The following is a 13,326-nucleotide window of genomic DNA, read 5'->3' as shown; positions in this document are numbered from 1 at the left end:
AGTATAGTCCCTAACTCTAAGAACATAAAATGTTTGAGACTGGGGGACACTGATGAGATACTTTGCAATGCATACTTTTTCTTTTGGAATTTTGGACCACCAGAACACATAACCTATTTAAAACTCAACTTAAGAGCCGAGTGCTGGTGGCTCATGCCTGTATCCTTATTACTTCGGAGGCTGATACAGGGAGGATCACAGTTTGAGACCACAGATGCAAATAGTTCACGATACTGCATCTCTGAAATGACCAGAGCAAAATGGACCGGCAGTGTGGCTCAAGTGATAGAGCATCTGCTTTGCAAGAGCAAAGCCCAAATCCACCAAAAAATAATCTAAATAAATAAATAAATAAATAAAACCTTAAGGAACAAACATTAATAAAAGAAGTTTGTAAACTAGGAGCTAGTGGCTCACACCTGTAATTCTAGCTACTTGAGAGGCAGAGATCAGGAGGATAGTGGTTCAAGGCCAGCCTGGGCAAATGGTTTGCCAGATCCTATCTCAGAAAATACCTAATGCAAAAAAGGACTGGCTGAATGGCTCAAGTGGTAGAGTGCCTGCCTAGCAAGTGAGAGGCCAAGTTCAAATCCCAGTATCACCAAAAAAATTAAAAAAAAAAAAAAGGAAGTTTGTGAAAGTACTAGCTCAGAGTTTGTTTTTTTTTTTAATTGGTTTTATGAGACAGGGTCTGGCTATGCAGCCTAGTATGGCCTCAAACTCAATATCCTCAGACCTCATTGCTGATGTGTGCTACCATTTTCTACAATATTAACATTTTTATTTTTTATAAAAGATATTTACTTATGTAGAAAACTTAAATTGTTTGGAAAACTATAAAGAAAATAAATGTGCCCTATGGACTGGTGGAGTGACTCAAGTGGTAGAGCGCCTGCCTAGCAAGTGTGAGGCCCTAAGTTCAAGCCCAGTACCACCAAGAAAAAAAAAAAAAAGAAATGTGCCCCAAAATCTATGACTCATAGATATCGTCATTAATATTTCAGGAAAACCTTCAGACACTTCTCCTCTCTTTCTAATTTGGGATGGATTTATGTTTTTGCTTTGCTTTGTTGTGCCACTTCAATCACACCCCTAAGCCCTGGGGTAGGTTGTTATTTAGCTAGTTTTCATTGGAGTATAACCTTCATAAAGAAAGTGCACGAATGTTAACTGTACCGCCCAACAGACTTTCACAAAATGAATATGCCTGAGTCACCAACACCCAAGGCTTAAGAAAAAATTTTACTGGTCCCTAGATGTCCTTCATTCAGCTATATTCCAGTCATCATCTCTTCCAAGGATACTTGCTAATTGGTAACATTGGGTTAGTGTTGTCTACTTTGAACTTAAAACACACTCATAACAAATACACATTGCTGTGGCTTGCTTCTTTAACTTACAGCTGTGACTGATCCACATTCTGCACACAGCTGTGGATTTTTCATTTTCAATGCCACTAGTATGCCACTTCGTGAAAACAACAAATCATCCGTTTGCTGGTAAGAGGCAGTTAAAACAGTTTTTAGTTTTTTGCTACTATAAATAGTAGTAATAATTTCAGATTGTTTTTTGATGAACATTTTTCTTAGATACATACCCAGTAGTAGAATTGTTGAGTAAAATAAAGTATGCATATACTGTACCACTATTTTTTAAAGGCTGTGTGGGACTCTACTGCCTAGGTGTATTATAGCTCTTTAAACTACTATACATAGCATTGATAGTTATGTTAGGGTATTTCCAAAATTTTACCAGTACTCTCTTTAGGAAGTTTCTAAAGTTAAGAAAAGACTGGTGTGTATTTTTCTGTTTTGCTACACGTTGACTGTTCTCCCAGGGCATTCAGAAGTTTTACAATTCTGATTTATAGTATCACTTGGCTGAGTTACAATTTATGTGCAATAAATGGCTACTCTAAAAGTAGAGAATTCAATGACTTCTTAGAAGCATCCTCAGTAACACCCATAGCAGAATGCTTAGATCAAATGTTAAGTACATGTTTAAATTTCTAAGAAACTGCCAAAATAATTTCCAAAGCCGTTTTCCCATTTTATGTTACTATTGGCAGGGTATGAGTTCCGGTTGCTCCTCATCCTCACTGATGTTTGGTATGCCGCTTGATACATAGTGGGTGTAGTTTGTATCCCCTTGTGGCTTTACTATTTTACAATAACTAGCAATGTTGAACATCTTTTTATATGACCATAACCCACATGTATATATCTCTTCTTTTGTGAAGTATATGTCCACCTTTTGTCCATTTTTAATCAATCAACTTTACTAACGTATGATTTACATATAAAAATCAGCAATCCTTTGTATAAATCTGCACAGGAGTGTATAGTAGTGTAACCATAGCACAATCATGATATAGAACATTTTCCATTACTCCAGTAAGTCCACTCCTGCTCTCTCCGTCATCAGTTCCCTTCCTCTCCTCTCACACTTACCCCTACCACAACTGACATGCGTTCCATCATTACAGCATTGTCTTTCCAGAATTCCACATAGGTAGAATCAATGGCCCTGGGTCTGCCTTCCTCCACTGAATGTTTCACGCAACAATCTGGAGGCTCATCTGTGCTGTGCATATTGGTGACCTGCCTGGTCTTTTCTACTGTGGAGTAGCATTTCATTTTATGAATATAGAACAATTTGCTTAGCCATTCATGTTGATAAACATTTGAGTTTTTTCTAAGTTTTTGGCTATTATGAATAAAATTTGTATGCACATTTGAGGACAAGTCTCTGTATAAACATTTTTATTTATCTTAGGTAAATAACTGAGGAAAGGATTGCTCTGTTATGGGTTAAGTATACATGTAATTCTATAAGATACTGATGTTTCCCAAAGTGGCCAGACCACTTTGCATTCCCATCAAAAATATGAATTTGCTTCATGTCCACCCAAATATTTGATATTGTCAGTCTTCTTAATTTGAGTTATTTTAGTGAATGTGTACTACCTTCTCACTGTAGTTTTAATTTGGATTGCCCTGAAGAGAAAAATGTTGAGTATCTTTTCATGCACTTCTTTGGCATTCGTACAGTTTTTCTGGTGAAGTATTCATCCAATAATTTTCCCATTTAAAAAAAAGCTGGCTTCATCTTTTCACTATTGAGTTGTAAGGGTTCTTTACATATTCAGAATGAGTCCTTAAAGATATATTTATTGAAAATGTCCTGTCTATAGCATGCCCTTTGACTTTTTAAGTGTCTTTTGAAGAGCAGTCATTAATTTATTATATACTGCTTCCTTTATAGTTAATGCTTTTTGTGAACTAAGCAAGTTTTGCTTACAGTTGCAAACAGGTTCTCCTGTTTTCTTTTAGAAATTTTAAATTTTACATTTAGGCCTACAATACAGTTTGTATTAATTTTTGTGTATGGAGAAAGTAAGGATTCAAGGTTCCCCATTCAATTACTTATATGCTTCTGTAAAAAAAAAAAAAAATTAACTGGCCATATATGTGTGGGTTCTTGATCTACATTTTAATCTTTTGTTTGGCAGTACAAGGATTTGAACTCAGGACCAACTGTATCACTTGAGCCACGCCCCCAACCCTTTTTTGCTTTCATTATTATTTTCATTTATTTATTTGAATAGGGGCTTGCATTTTTTTGCCTGACCTAGCCTGGACCACAATTCTCCTACTTTGCCTTTCTGCATAGCTGGGATTACAAGTGGATGCCACCTTACCCAGCTTTTTACTGAGATGGGGTCTCACTAACTTTTCTGAAGCTGGCCTGAAACTGTGATCCTCAGAATCTCTACCTTGGGTAGCTAGAATTACAGTTGTGAGCCACTGTACCCGGCCTATATTTCCATCTTTTTTGTAGTTTTAGGGCTTGAACTCAGGGTCTCCTGCTTGCTAGACAGGCACTCTACCACTAGAGCCACTCTGCCAGCCCTTGTTTGTGTTGCATATTTTTGAGATAGTCTCATTTTCATTTTCCCTAGACTGGCCTAGAACGTCTATCTCTTCCTGATCTCTGCCTTCTAAGTAGCTACAGGCATGAGCCACTGGCAACTGGCTAAACCATCTTGATTAGTGTAGTATTGTAGCAAGTTTTTAAATAAAGCAGTAATGCCTTTTTTCTTTTTATGACAAATCCTTGGATTTCTACATAAACTTTAGAATCAAGCAGTTGAATTTGGTAAAACAACCTGCTACAATTTTAAGTAGGGTATCTTTGAATCTGTAGATCCCTTTAGGGAGAACCGATATAAAAATATTGAGTGTTTCAACTCATGAACATGATAGATTTTTTTTCATTTATCTTTCTTTAATTTCTCTCAGCAATGTTTCAATCTTTTTTCTTTTCTTTGTAGTACTCCAGTTTGAACTTAGGGCCTTGTACTTGCTAAGCAAGTGCTCTACCATTTGACCTGTATTTCCAGCCCTTTTTGCTTTAGGTTATTTTTCACATAAGAGTCTTGTTTCTTGCCGGGGTCTGGCATCCTCCTAACTATGCCTCCCAGTTAGCTGGGATAACAGGCATGCCAACCATGTCCAGCTTGTTTTGTTGACAATGGATCTCCTAACTTTTTGCCAACCTTAAAAAATTTAATGGAAATGCACAATTTTTCATTTTCCCAAAACCTAAGACTGATTTTAATCCAATATACTAATCATTTCCTGTTAGGTGATTTGGGAATTCACTTACCATTTCCTTCTAGACACTGGATTTCAGTTTATTTTTAACAGGAAAAAACCCTGAAACATTAGTTCTCTGTACTTTTTTTTGGTGGTACTGGGGTTTGAGCTCAGGGCCTCATACTTGCTAGGCAGGTGCTCTACTACTTGAGCCAGTCCCAGCCCTTTTTGCTTTAGGTTATTTTCAAATAAGGTACCACATTTTTACCTGGGTTGGCCAGGACCACGATCCTCTTGTTTATGCCTCCCACATAGCCAGGTTGATAGGCACATTCTATCATGCCCAATTTTTTATTGCTTGAGATGGGGTCTCAGAAACTTTTTGCCTGGACTAGCCTCAAACTGTGATCCTGTGGATTTCTGCATCCTGAGTAGCTAAAATTATAGTCATGTACCACTGTGCTAGGCAAGAAAATTTTTTTTTTCTTTTGGGTTTTGAACTTGGGACTTCGTGTTTGCTAGGTGAGCACTTTACCATTACTATCTATATTTTCTTTCTTCTATATTTATTAATTTTGGACCTATCCCTGAAATCCTGACATGCTTAAGACACCAAATTGTCTATTGTGATAATGCAAAACACAGAAAGCTTCAAACTACTTAGAAAACTTCCATTGTCTTTCCTAAAAGTCATCAAAAGAATAAACAAGCATATTTGTACTCTTTAAAAGTAAAATTAAAGTCATTTTTGGTCTAAATCAATGATTTATCTCCCCCCAAAATTTGAAGACAATTATTGCTAAATAACATCTCTTTAAATGAGCAGTTTAATTCTTTGAAAAGAATAAATGTTCAAAACAGTTCTACTTAAAAAGTATGATACCCTAAGTTCAAACCCCACTACTACCAAAGAAAAACAATGTTCTCTTCAGCTACATTCTTTTAAATTATCCTGTTGTTAATTTATACCAAAGGTAAAATATTGTTAAAAAATATATATTAAGGAATAAAAAATGTTAAGTGGGTCTATAAGAAACTGTTGACCACAACAGCTTTACACATGCAAAAATGTGTGAAACACACATGGCCCTGGCTTTCATGTAGCCTTCATTCTAGGGGAGGTCATGACCTGAATTCCTGTGGAAGATGGAGTCAGCAAAAACTTTCTGAGAAAATGACATCTAAAATAAACCCTCAAGGAAGAATAAGAATTAACCAAATAACTCATTATGGAAAGAAAGAAAGACTGTGGCATAGGAAAAGAATGTGTAAAGTCGTAATGTCATGAAAATTGGGAACTTTGCATCATTCATTCAGAAATTATGCATAGACACTAGCAACAGGCTTAAAGTAACTTCAAGCCTAAAGAACTGCAGTAAATTTGTCACAAAAACATAAGTTAGTACAGGGTAGGCAAAACAACAGGAAAGAAGGCTAAGACATTATATAAGGGCCACAGCTCACTGGTCAGAGACAAAGACAGCCAGGCATGGGTTCACCTGCCTGTAATCTCAGCACTTCAGAGGCTGAAGTAGGAGGACAGAATGTTTGAGGCCAGCCTGACCTACACAGTAAAAAAGAAAGAGGAAGAAAGAACAATTAAAGATGCCTCAGCTACTAGTTTGATCATTGAGTAGACGGTTGTACTTTTTACTATAGGAACACAAGAACTGGGGGGTAAAGAAAAATAGAAAAGGGCATTTCACTTTGCAATGCCATCTTTTTACTTAATAGAAAAAACAAAACAAAACAGCATTTGGATGAGTTCCTCAACTTCAGGACTGTTGGCTGGCCTGGATAATTCTTTGAGGGGAAAGGGGGCTGCGTGGTGTATTTTAGGATATTTAGCAGCATCCATGGGCTCTACCTATCAGGTGACAATAGCACCCCCTAGTTGTGACAACCAAAATGTCTCTATACATTATCAAATACTCCCCTGAAGGCAAAAATCACCCCCCATTGAAAACTACTGGAAAAATATATTAAAAATAAAAACTAAGTTGGAAATACGGCTATATTTCTAAATAGGAAGCTCCGAAGAAACAAAACCTATGCCTTACACACTGTTGGGTTCCTTGATGGGAGTTAATTAAATGAGAATCCATTAATGCATTTTAAAAACAGTTCTTACAGGTATACTTTAAGTTGCATGTGGACTCTAGCATATGTGAATGAAGTGGTTAAAACAGGAGGAAAAAGTGCTTGTCTAACAAGCATGAAGCCCTGAGTTCAAGCCCCAGTACCACAAAAAAAGAGAAAAAAAATGCCATATTTATATTAGTATAATAATATACCCTTTTCTTTAAATTCAGGAAACTAATACTTACTAGAATCCTAAAGGGAATTTGCTAATTTTTAAGTTAGAAAACTGGCAATATTCTTAAAACAGGAAGCAATATAGAAGACTATTACACATCTCACCTGTAGCAGCTGGGTTAATCAATCCTGCAGAACCACTGTTTGCCATCTGTGAAGGTGCCTGGCTCAGTCCAGTGGAAGGGGTTCCTAACCGAGGAAACTGTTGAGAACTCATTTCCACCTGCAGTTCATAGTCATATAGTTATTACTAGATTCTGAAATTAGAACCAATATTGAGAAATCAAAGCATCTTTAGCACCCATGATATAGTCTCTTGGAAAAGCAAATGCAGCACCATTTATTTAAAACAATGAATTGTGATCATTATAAACTGTCTAAATGACTTTATGTAATCCGTTAAATTAGTAATCACATCATTTATACAGGGTGGGGGATACTATGACCCTCCAAAATACTTGTGGATTGTGATGTTAAAAAACATATATACAAGGTTGGTGGAATGGCTTAAGTGATAGAGTGCCTGCCTAGGAAGCAGGAGGCCCTGAGTTCAAACCCCAGTACGCGAAAAATCAACAAAATACATTGAATCCTGCACAACAGCCATACAATAGGTATTACCACAAGGCATATGTATCTATCTGCGTAAAGTTTTATGGAAAATAGCATGTCCCTTTGAAAGATTCAAACCTCACATCAAGGTAAACAGAACCATAATTAGTATGTCATAAGAAGGGAAATGCCCAGCCTCAAGAAAGGATTTGAAATCTTAAATTGAGACCTGATGCCCAAGGAATTCTCAAGCGCTTTCCTGCAAAGGCCTCCATTTACCGTTTTCCTTTTTTGCTCTGTTTCAGAGATTCCCCCACTAAGCCAGAGAGACCCGAGACCTTCCCCACCTTCTCTAAAATCGTTCCCCACTTTCCCCTCAGGAACCAAGCTCTATCCATCTCCCCCGGACTAACCCCCAACCCTACAACATCCCGAACCCCCGCTGAGCTCGGAGGATACAGGTTTCCAGACACTTCGGGAGCCCAAAATTCCGTCTCCCGGGGGGCGGGGGGGAGAAGGCGTTCCGTGGAACCTCTCGACATGATAAGCAGTGTGCCTTTTTACCTGTAGCCTCCGCCCGCCCCTCCCGCTTCCATCTCGCCGGCCTGGGGGTGCCGCGGAGAGCCCATGTCAGCGATGGGCTCCAGGGACACGCGGAGGTCTCGTGCAGGAGCGCGCCCCGGGCCCGCCGCTGTCCAGCCGGTCCGCTACACTCACCCTACCACCCGGCCGCAGCTCTGCTCCGAGTCCTCTTCCCTCGAACCTGCCCCTACCTCCCCCGCCCGCCCATTGGCCCCACGCCCGGCGCGTCACTGGAGGCTCTGCACCAATCCACAGCGGCCTGCGCATTCTGGGCCCGCCCCACCCTCCCGCCGATCGCCAGCCAATTAGGGGCAAGCCTAGTCGGGGCAGCCCAAGCCCCTCGAGGGTGAGCCAATGGCAGAGGGAGACAGGCGCTCCTGGCGAGGGAGGCGGAGAACTGAAAGGCCCCGCCTCGGTCGGGGTCTGAAAGCGGCGGGCGCAGGGCCCGGATGTGGAGAGTCACTTTAAACTGCTGTAGGAGCCAAACTCCCTGGGCCGCCCGCCCGCCCGCCCGCGCTGCCTCGGCCGCTCCGCTACCCTGCCAAGGCCTGACTCCGCCACGCCCCCATGGCTGGATCAGCCCACCCCTCCTGGTGCCTCTCCCTTCCTCGCCACCGGACACCCGGCCCCTACTGCCAGCTCAACCGCCGTGCCCAACTCGCGAAAGAGCCGGGGTCCAAGCTGCAGGAGCGGAGGCACCACTGTCCTTCCCCGGGGACGCGCAGAGGGACGGACGCTGCAGCCCGGCTCGGCCGCCCCGCCCCCTCGTCTCCTCCCCTTCCCTCCCGGTCGCCCGTCCCGCCATTACCTGGATGCTGCGCTGAGTGGCCGTCGCGCCACCTCGAACTCGCTCCGGTGCGCTCTCACCTAGTGGAGCCGACGTCCTCCTGCTCCAGACCCGCAGCAGCCGCCAGGGCGCTAGCACTCTGCCCCCCACCCCTCACTCTAGCGCCGCTGCTTCCGCCGCCGTAACGAGCCTCTCGTCTATTGGGTGGGATAAGCTCCGCCCCTCTCCCTGAAAACCAGTCCCTGCTCGGCGAACGCGGGATAGCAGACGGTCCCGCCCCGCTGGGCCGCAGAGACCTCTGGGAAGTGTAGTCATTGGCGCTTGGAGGGCGGGCCGGGAAGGAGGTGGTGTTTACCGGGGCGGGGTTTCAGAGACCCCGCCTGGGCAACACACCCCTTTGCTGTCTAGAGTGGATTCTGCCATTTCCCTTTGCAGAGTGAGAAGATAGAGGATCTTAATCCTTCCCCTCAGCCTGACAGCAGTGGTGGGGGCGGTGCGACGCGGTGAGATTAATGGACGCTGACTAACTTGGCTGGAGGGGCCGCAGGCAGGGCAAACGGTGTCCAGACTGTGCCCACTTCTACGCGCCTCGTGTGGGACATAATGTCACCCACGGAAGGCCGCGGCAGGCAAAGCCAATGGTGGGATGACCGGGCACGCCGCTCCGAAGCGGTGGTGTCGGGTTTGTGCCGGGCCTGCCCGGAGCTGAGCACCCGCGGGTTAAAGCAGGCCAGCTTGGAAAGGGGTTCAGGGCTCAAACTGGAAGGCAGCTGTGCACCTGTTCAGGTCTTCTGGATTGTTTAAAAAAAAAAAAAGCCAAGGAGGTTGGTGGTTTGTTTGGGGCAGAGGGTTGGCCGGTACAAGCCTTAGCCAAAGTTGTGAAGGCAAAATTTGAGTCTGATAGATTATGTCCCTCTCTTGCTTTTCCAGATGGTAAGTTAGAACTGGAGAGTCCTTCTTGACATGCACAATTGTGTAAGCCAAGTGCTTGATAAAAACAGAAGAGAATAGCTCCTGGTTCAAATGACCCTTTTCCTCCCTTAAGGCACTTTCCTTTCTCACTTCATCCCTTTATCTTCAAACTTCTAAAAGCAAGTAACTTGGACTATAGTGTGTTCTGTTTAGGCAGTTTCTAAACCTTCTTGGATTCTGCTCTTGCCAATACCAATACTCAACTTCAAACGCAGTGATCCTTGCATACATCTCTTGTTTAGGTTACTGATCACTAAGTCCTCCTTAAATATTCTTTCCTTATTGGGTAAGCTCTTCTGGTTCTACTCCAATCTATATCAAGCTCCAAAATACCTCCTCTTTCTCATAAACTTAGCATTCTCCAAGGCTCCAATGTGCCCTCTCTTGCTTCCCCTCCCTCCAGTGCTGGGGATCAAATCCAGGCTAGTCAAGTGCTCTACAGAGCTAACCCCTAGCCTCCAATGCTCTTTTAATGCTATACTGTCTTCCTAAATGGTGTAATGTACTCTTACAGTTTCAATTATCATCCTTGAAGATTTTAGCTACATGGAGACTACTTTTAAGTTTTACATTTATAATTCCGTCTCTGTGCTAATCCACAGGTCTTACAAGCCCCTCAAACTTAACATATTGAGTACCTTTATTGATTTGCCTCATCTGTGTATTCTACCTGATTCCTAGGTTTGGTCAGTGGTTTCACTATTTTTTCTGTTTCAGCTCCATACTTCTTGTATTACATGCTTCCATCTCCCAAAATGACCATATTACATTGATACGTGCCTCTATAGCGCCTTTCCAATTGCTTTCATAGTCTTGGCTCAAGCCTTCATTATTTTTATCTGGAATACAGTAACATCTGCCCCCACTCAAATCTCTCCCTTCCCCCAATCTGTCCTCCATAGAGTTATTTTTCTAAATTACTAATCTGAGTTTATCTCTTCCATCCATAGAATTCCAGTAACTTCTAAATATATTTCAAACCCAGGCCCAATGTCCAAAGACTAATAATTTAGTCCCTCCTACCTCTCCAAACACTGGATTACTCTCTCAACAGTTTCTACCAGTTCTCAGCATAGTTTTGTTTACAGGATTTGCTCTAGCCTGAAGCTCCTTGTATTACAGGCCTCACCTCAGAAAGCATCTAGTAGATGCCTCTAGGATACTTCCATGAGTCTTCTTCAGTTTCTCTTTTTTTTTTTAAATTCATATGTGCATACAATATTTGGGTCATTTCTCCCCCTTCAGTATCTCTGTTACAGCTCCAATCAGTGTCTAGTTGTGCCCCAGCCAGCTTTAGTCTTGCACACTTGTCAACTATTCAGTTGCTAGTTTTTTGCTAGTCTCTGACCAGAGGTGGTACTCTGAAAGGAGGCACTAGAGGGAGCCACAGAAAGTATACAGGTTGGAGAAGCCTACTGGGACACCAGAAGAGGCACTCCTAGGGGTCTCCTGAATGGAGGAACCAAAGGCAAAGGAAGTAGCAAAGTATATAGATAGGCCTGAGAGATGTAATATTTATAGATGTTTGTCTCATGAATTCTGTACACTCAAAATGAAATGCCGCTTCTAACTCCATGTTTCTATTTTGTTTAAATGGTAATACTGGACTTGATCTCTTGCTCCACCATTGCAATCACTCAATCACTGCAGCCTTGAATACCTGAGATGGGCCTGGAAAATCAGTTCATATGGGACCAAACAAGCTACCTCCTTCAAATTTGGACCGGGAAGCAAAACCAACCAGGCCCGTGTGCTAGGAAACCAGAGACAATGACAACAGCAAAATACTAGAATAAAAGAGTGACTATAGCGAGCTCAAAATATACAAGGTCAATATATGAACATCGATTGTGTATCTGTTTTCTACCAATGAATTTTAGAAAATAAAAATTTAAAGTAATGCCATTTACAATAAGAGCAAAATTTAAAATACTTGATATATTTAACAAAATGTGTGAGATTTGTATAAGAAAAATCACAAAAGGTTGCTGAGGGAAATTAAGTAAATGGAGCTAGATACCATGAATTTGGATTGGTAGGTTAATTGTTAAGGTGAAAAATTTCCCAAAATTGATCTATAGATTCAACACAATTCCGATCAAAATCCCAACAATCTCTTTTGATGAAAGTTGACAAACTTACTTTAAAATGTATATACAGATTCAAAAGAGCTAAAATATGTTGATAAGGGAGAATCAACTATGATTTCAAGCCTTCAAGCCTTACTATAATGCAACAGTAATCAAGGCACTGTGATATTATAGCAGTAAAATAGCGTATTGGACAGTGCATGTGTGCAACATACAAAAGGATAGACATGTTGAGATTCCCCACATATATAACCAATTGATTTTCAAAACTGCGCCCAGGTGATTTGTGGGGATATAACCATCTTTTCAATAAATATTGTTGGAATGACTGAATATCCACATGGAAAGAAAAACAAAAATCTTGACCCCTACCTCAAACTATGTGTAAAAATTAACATACTGAACTTATGGGTAAGTTCTTCAAACATGTTGAAAGAGAGAAGAAATTATCATTCTGATTTCTTATTAAAAATGCCTTGTAAGTATCATATTTAACGGTACATTGTATGACAAAAGAAGAGGACATATAAAATTTCCTTCCATCATGCATGGATTAAGACATTTAAAGTTTGATAAGTCAAGTAATAAATTTAAAAATACCTTCTTTTCTTTTTTAGTGGGATTTGGGTTTGAACAAAGGGGTTGATGCTTCTTACAAAGCAGGCACTCTACCATCTGAGGCACACCTCCAGTACATTTTGCTCTGGTTATTTTGGAGATGGGGTCTCATGAACTATCTACCTGCCCAGGGTGGCCTCAAACTGTGATCCTCTACATCTTAGCCTCCCAAGTACCTTGTATTACAGGTGTGAGCCAATAGCACCCAGCTTAAAAAATACTTTTAAGTGTATCTTTACTTAACTTTTTATGTAATCATTTATACATTATTTACTTAAAACTTTTAATAATCATATTTTAAAAGTTCATTCCCATCTTGTTAGCTCTTTCAGCAACTAATGCAAGTAGCAGAAAACTCTATAAAATACATTCCTCATTAAACAAATGAGTTTAAATATTCATTTATTTAACTTGAATATTAAATGAATACACCTGGAGATAAAATTTTAATGTACAGCAGTTCTGAGGATAAAATAAAAAACGTGAAAATCTTTAAGTGGCAATATATTTCACCTAATTTGTGCCATTAAAACAAACATTGTGGAATGGAGTTGTGGCTCAAGTGGCAGAGTGCCTAGTCCTAGGTTCAAACCCCAGTACCACAGAAAAAAAGCAAACCTGACAGGAATGTTTACAAACCTTGTGGTACAGCTGGATGGTATAAGTCTTGCAACCCTTTAAGTCTGAGATGTGTGGCAAGACTACTGTATGGAATATTTGTCCATTTATTTACCACATATTTATTTAGTGCCTATTTTAGGCCAAGTATTATTCCAGGTATAAACAAAACTGATGACCTCTCGTAGCTGGG

General features: G+C 41.0%; 1 protein-coding gene across 4 annotated transcripts in view; it reads right to left on the bottom strand.

Annotated features, from left to right (window-relative positions):
- The window catches only part of Sap130 (Sin3A associated protein 130), a 72,668-nt gene extending 63,680 nt beyond the window's left edge, over positions 1-8,988 (bottom strand). For 2 of the 4 annotated variants that reach the window (XM_020168347.2, XM_020168349.2), the window contains exons 1-2: positions 8,857-8,988; positions 7,020-7,137 (exon numbers count right to left, since the gene is read on the bottom strand). In XM_020168347.2, coding sequence (XP_020023936.1) covers positions 7,020-7,131 — 112 coding nt within the window. In that variant the 5' untranslated portion in view covers positions 7,132-7,137; positions 8,857-8,988. Of the gene's footprint in view, positions 1-7,019; positions 7,138-7,687; positions 8,000-8,030; positions 8,155-8,856 lie in introns of those variants that run through there. The other 2 variants (XM_020168348.2, XM_074070452.1) reach the window with 2 other exon arrangements.
- Between the last annotated feature and the right edge of the window lie 4,338 nt (positions 8,989-13,326).

This window comes from Castor canadensis, chromosome 4 (assembly GCF_047511655.1).
Source record: "Castor canadensis chromosome 4, mCasCan1.hap1v2, whole genome shotgun sequence".
In the NCBI taxonomy this organism is placed as follows: domain Eukaryota; kingdom Metazoa; phylum Chordata; class Mammalia; order Rodentia; family Castoridae; genus Castor; species Castor canadensis.
Note: the sequence above shows the minus strand (reverse complement) of the source record. Positions and strands in the feature narration are given on the sequence as shown.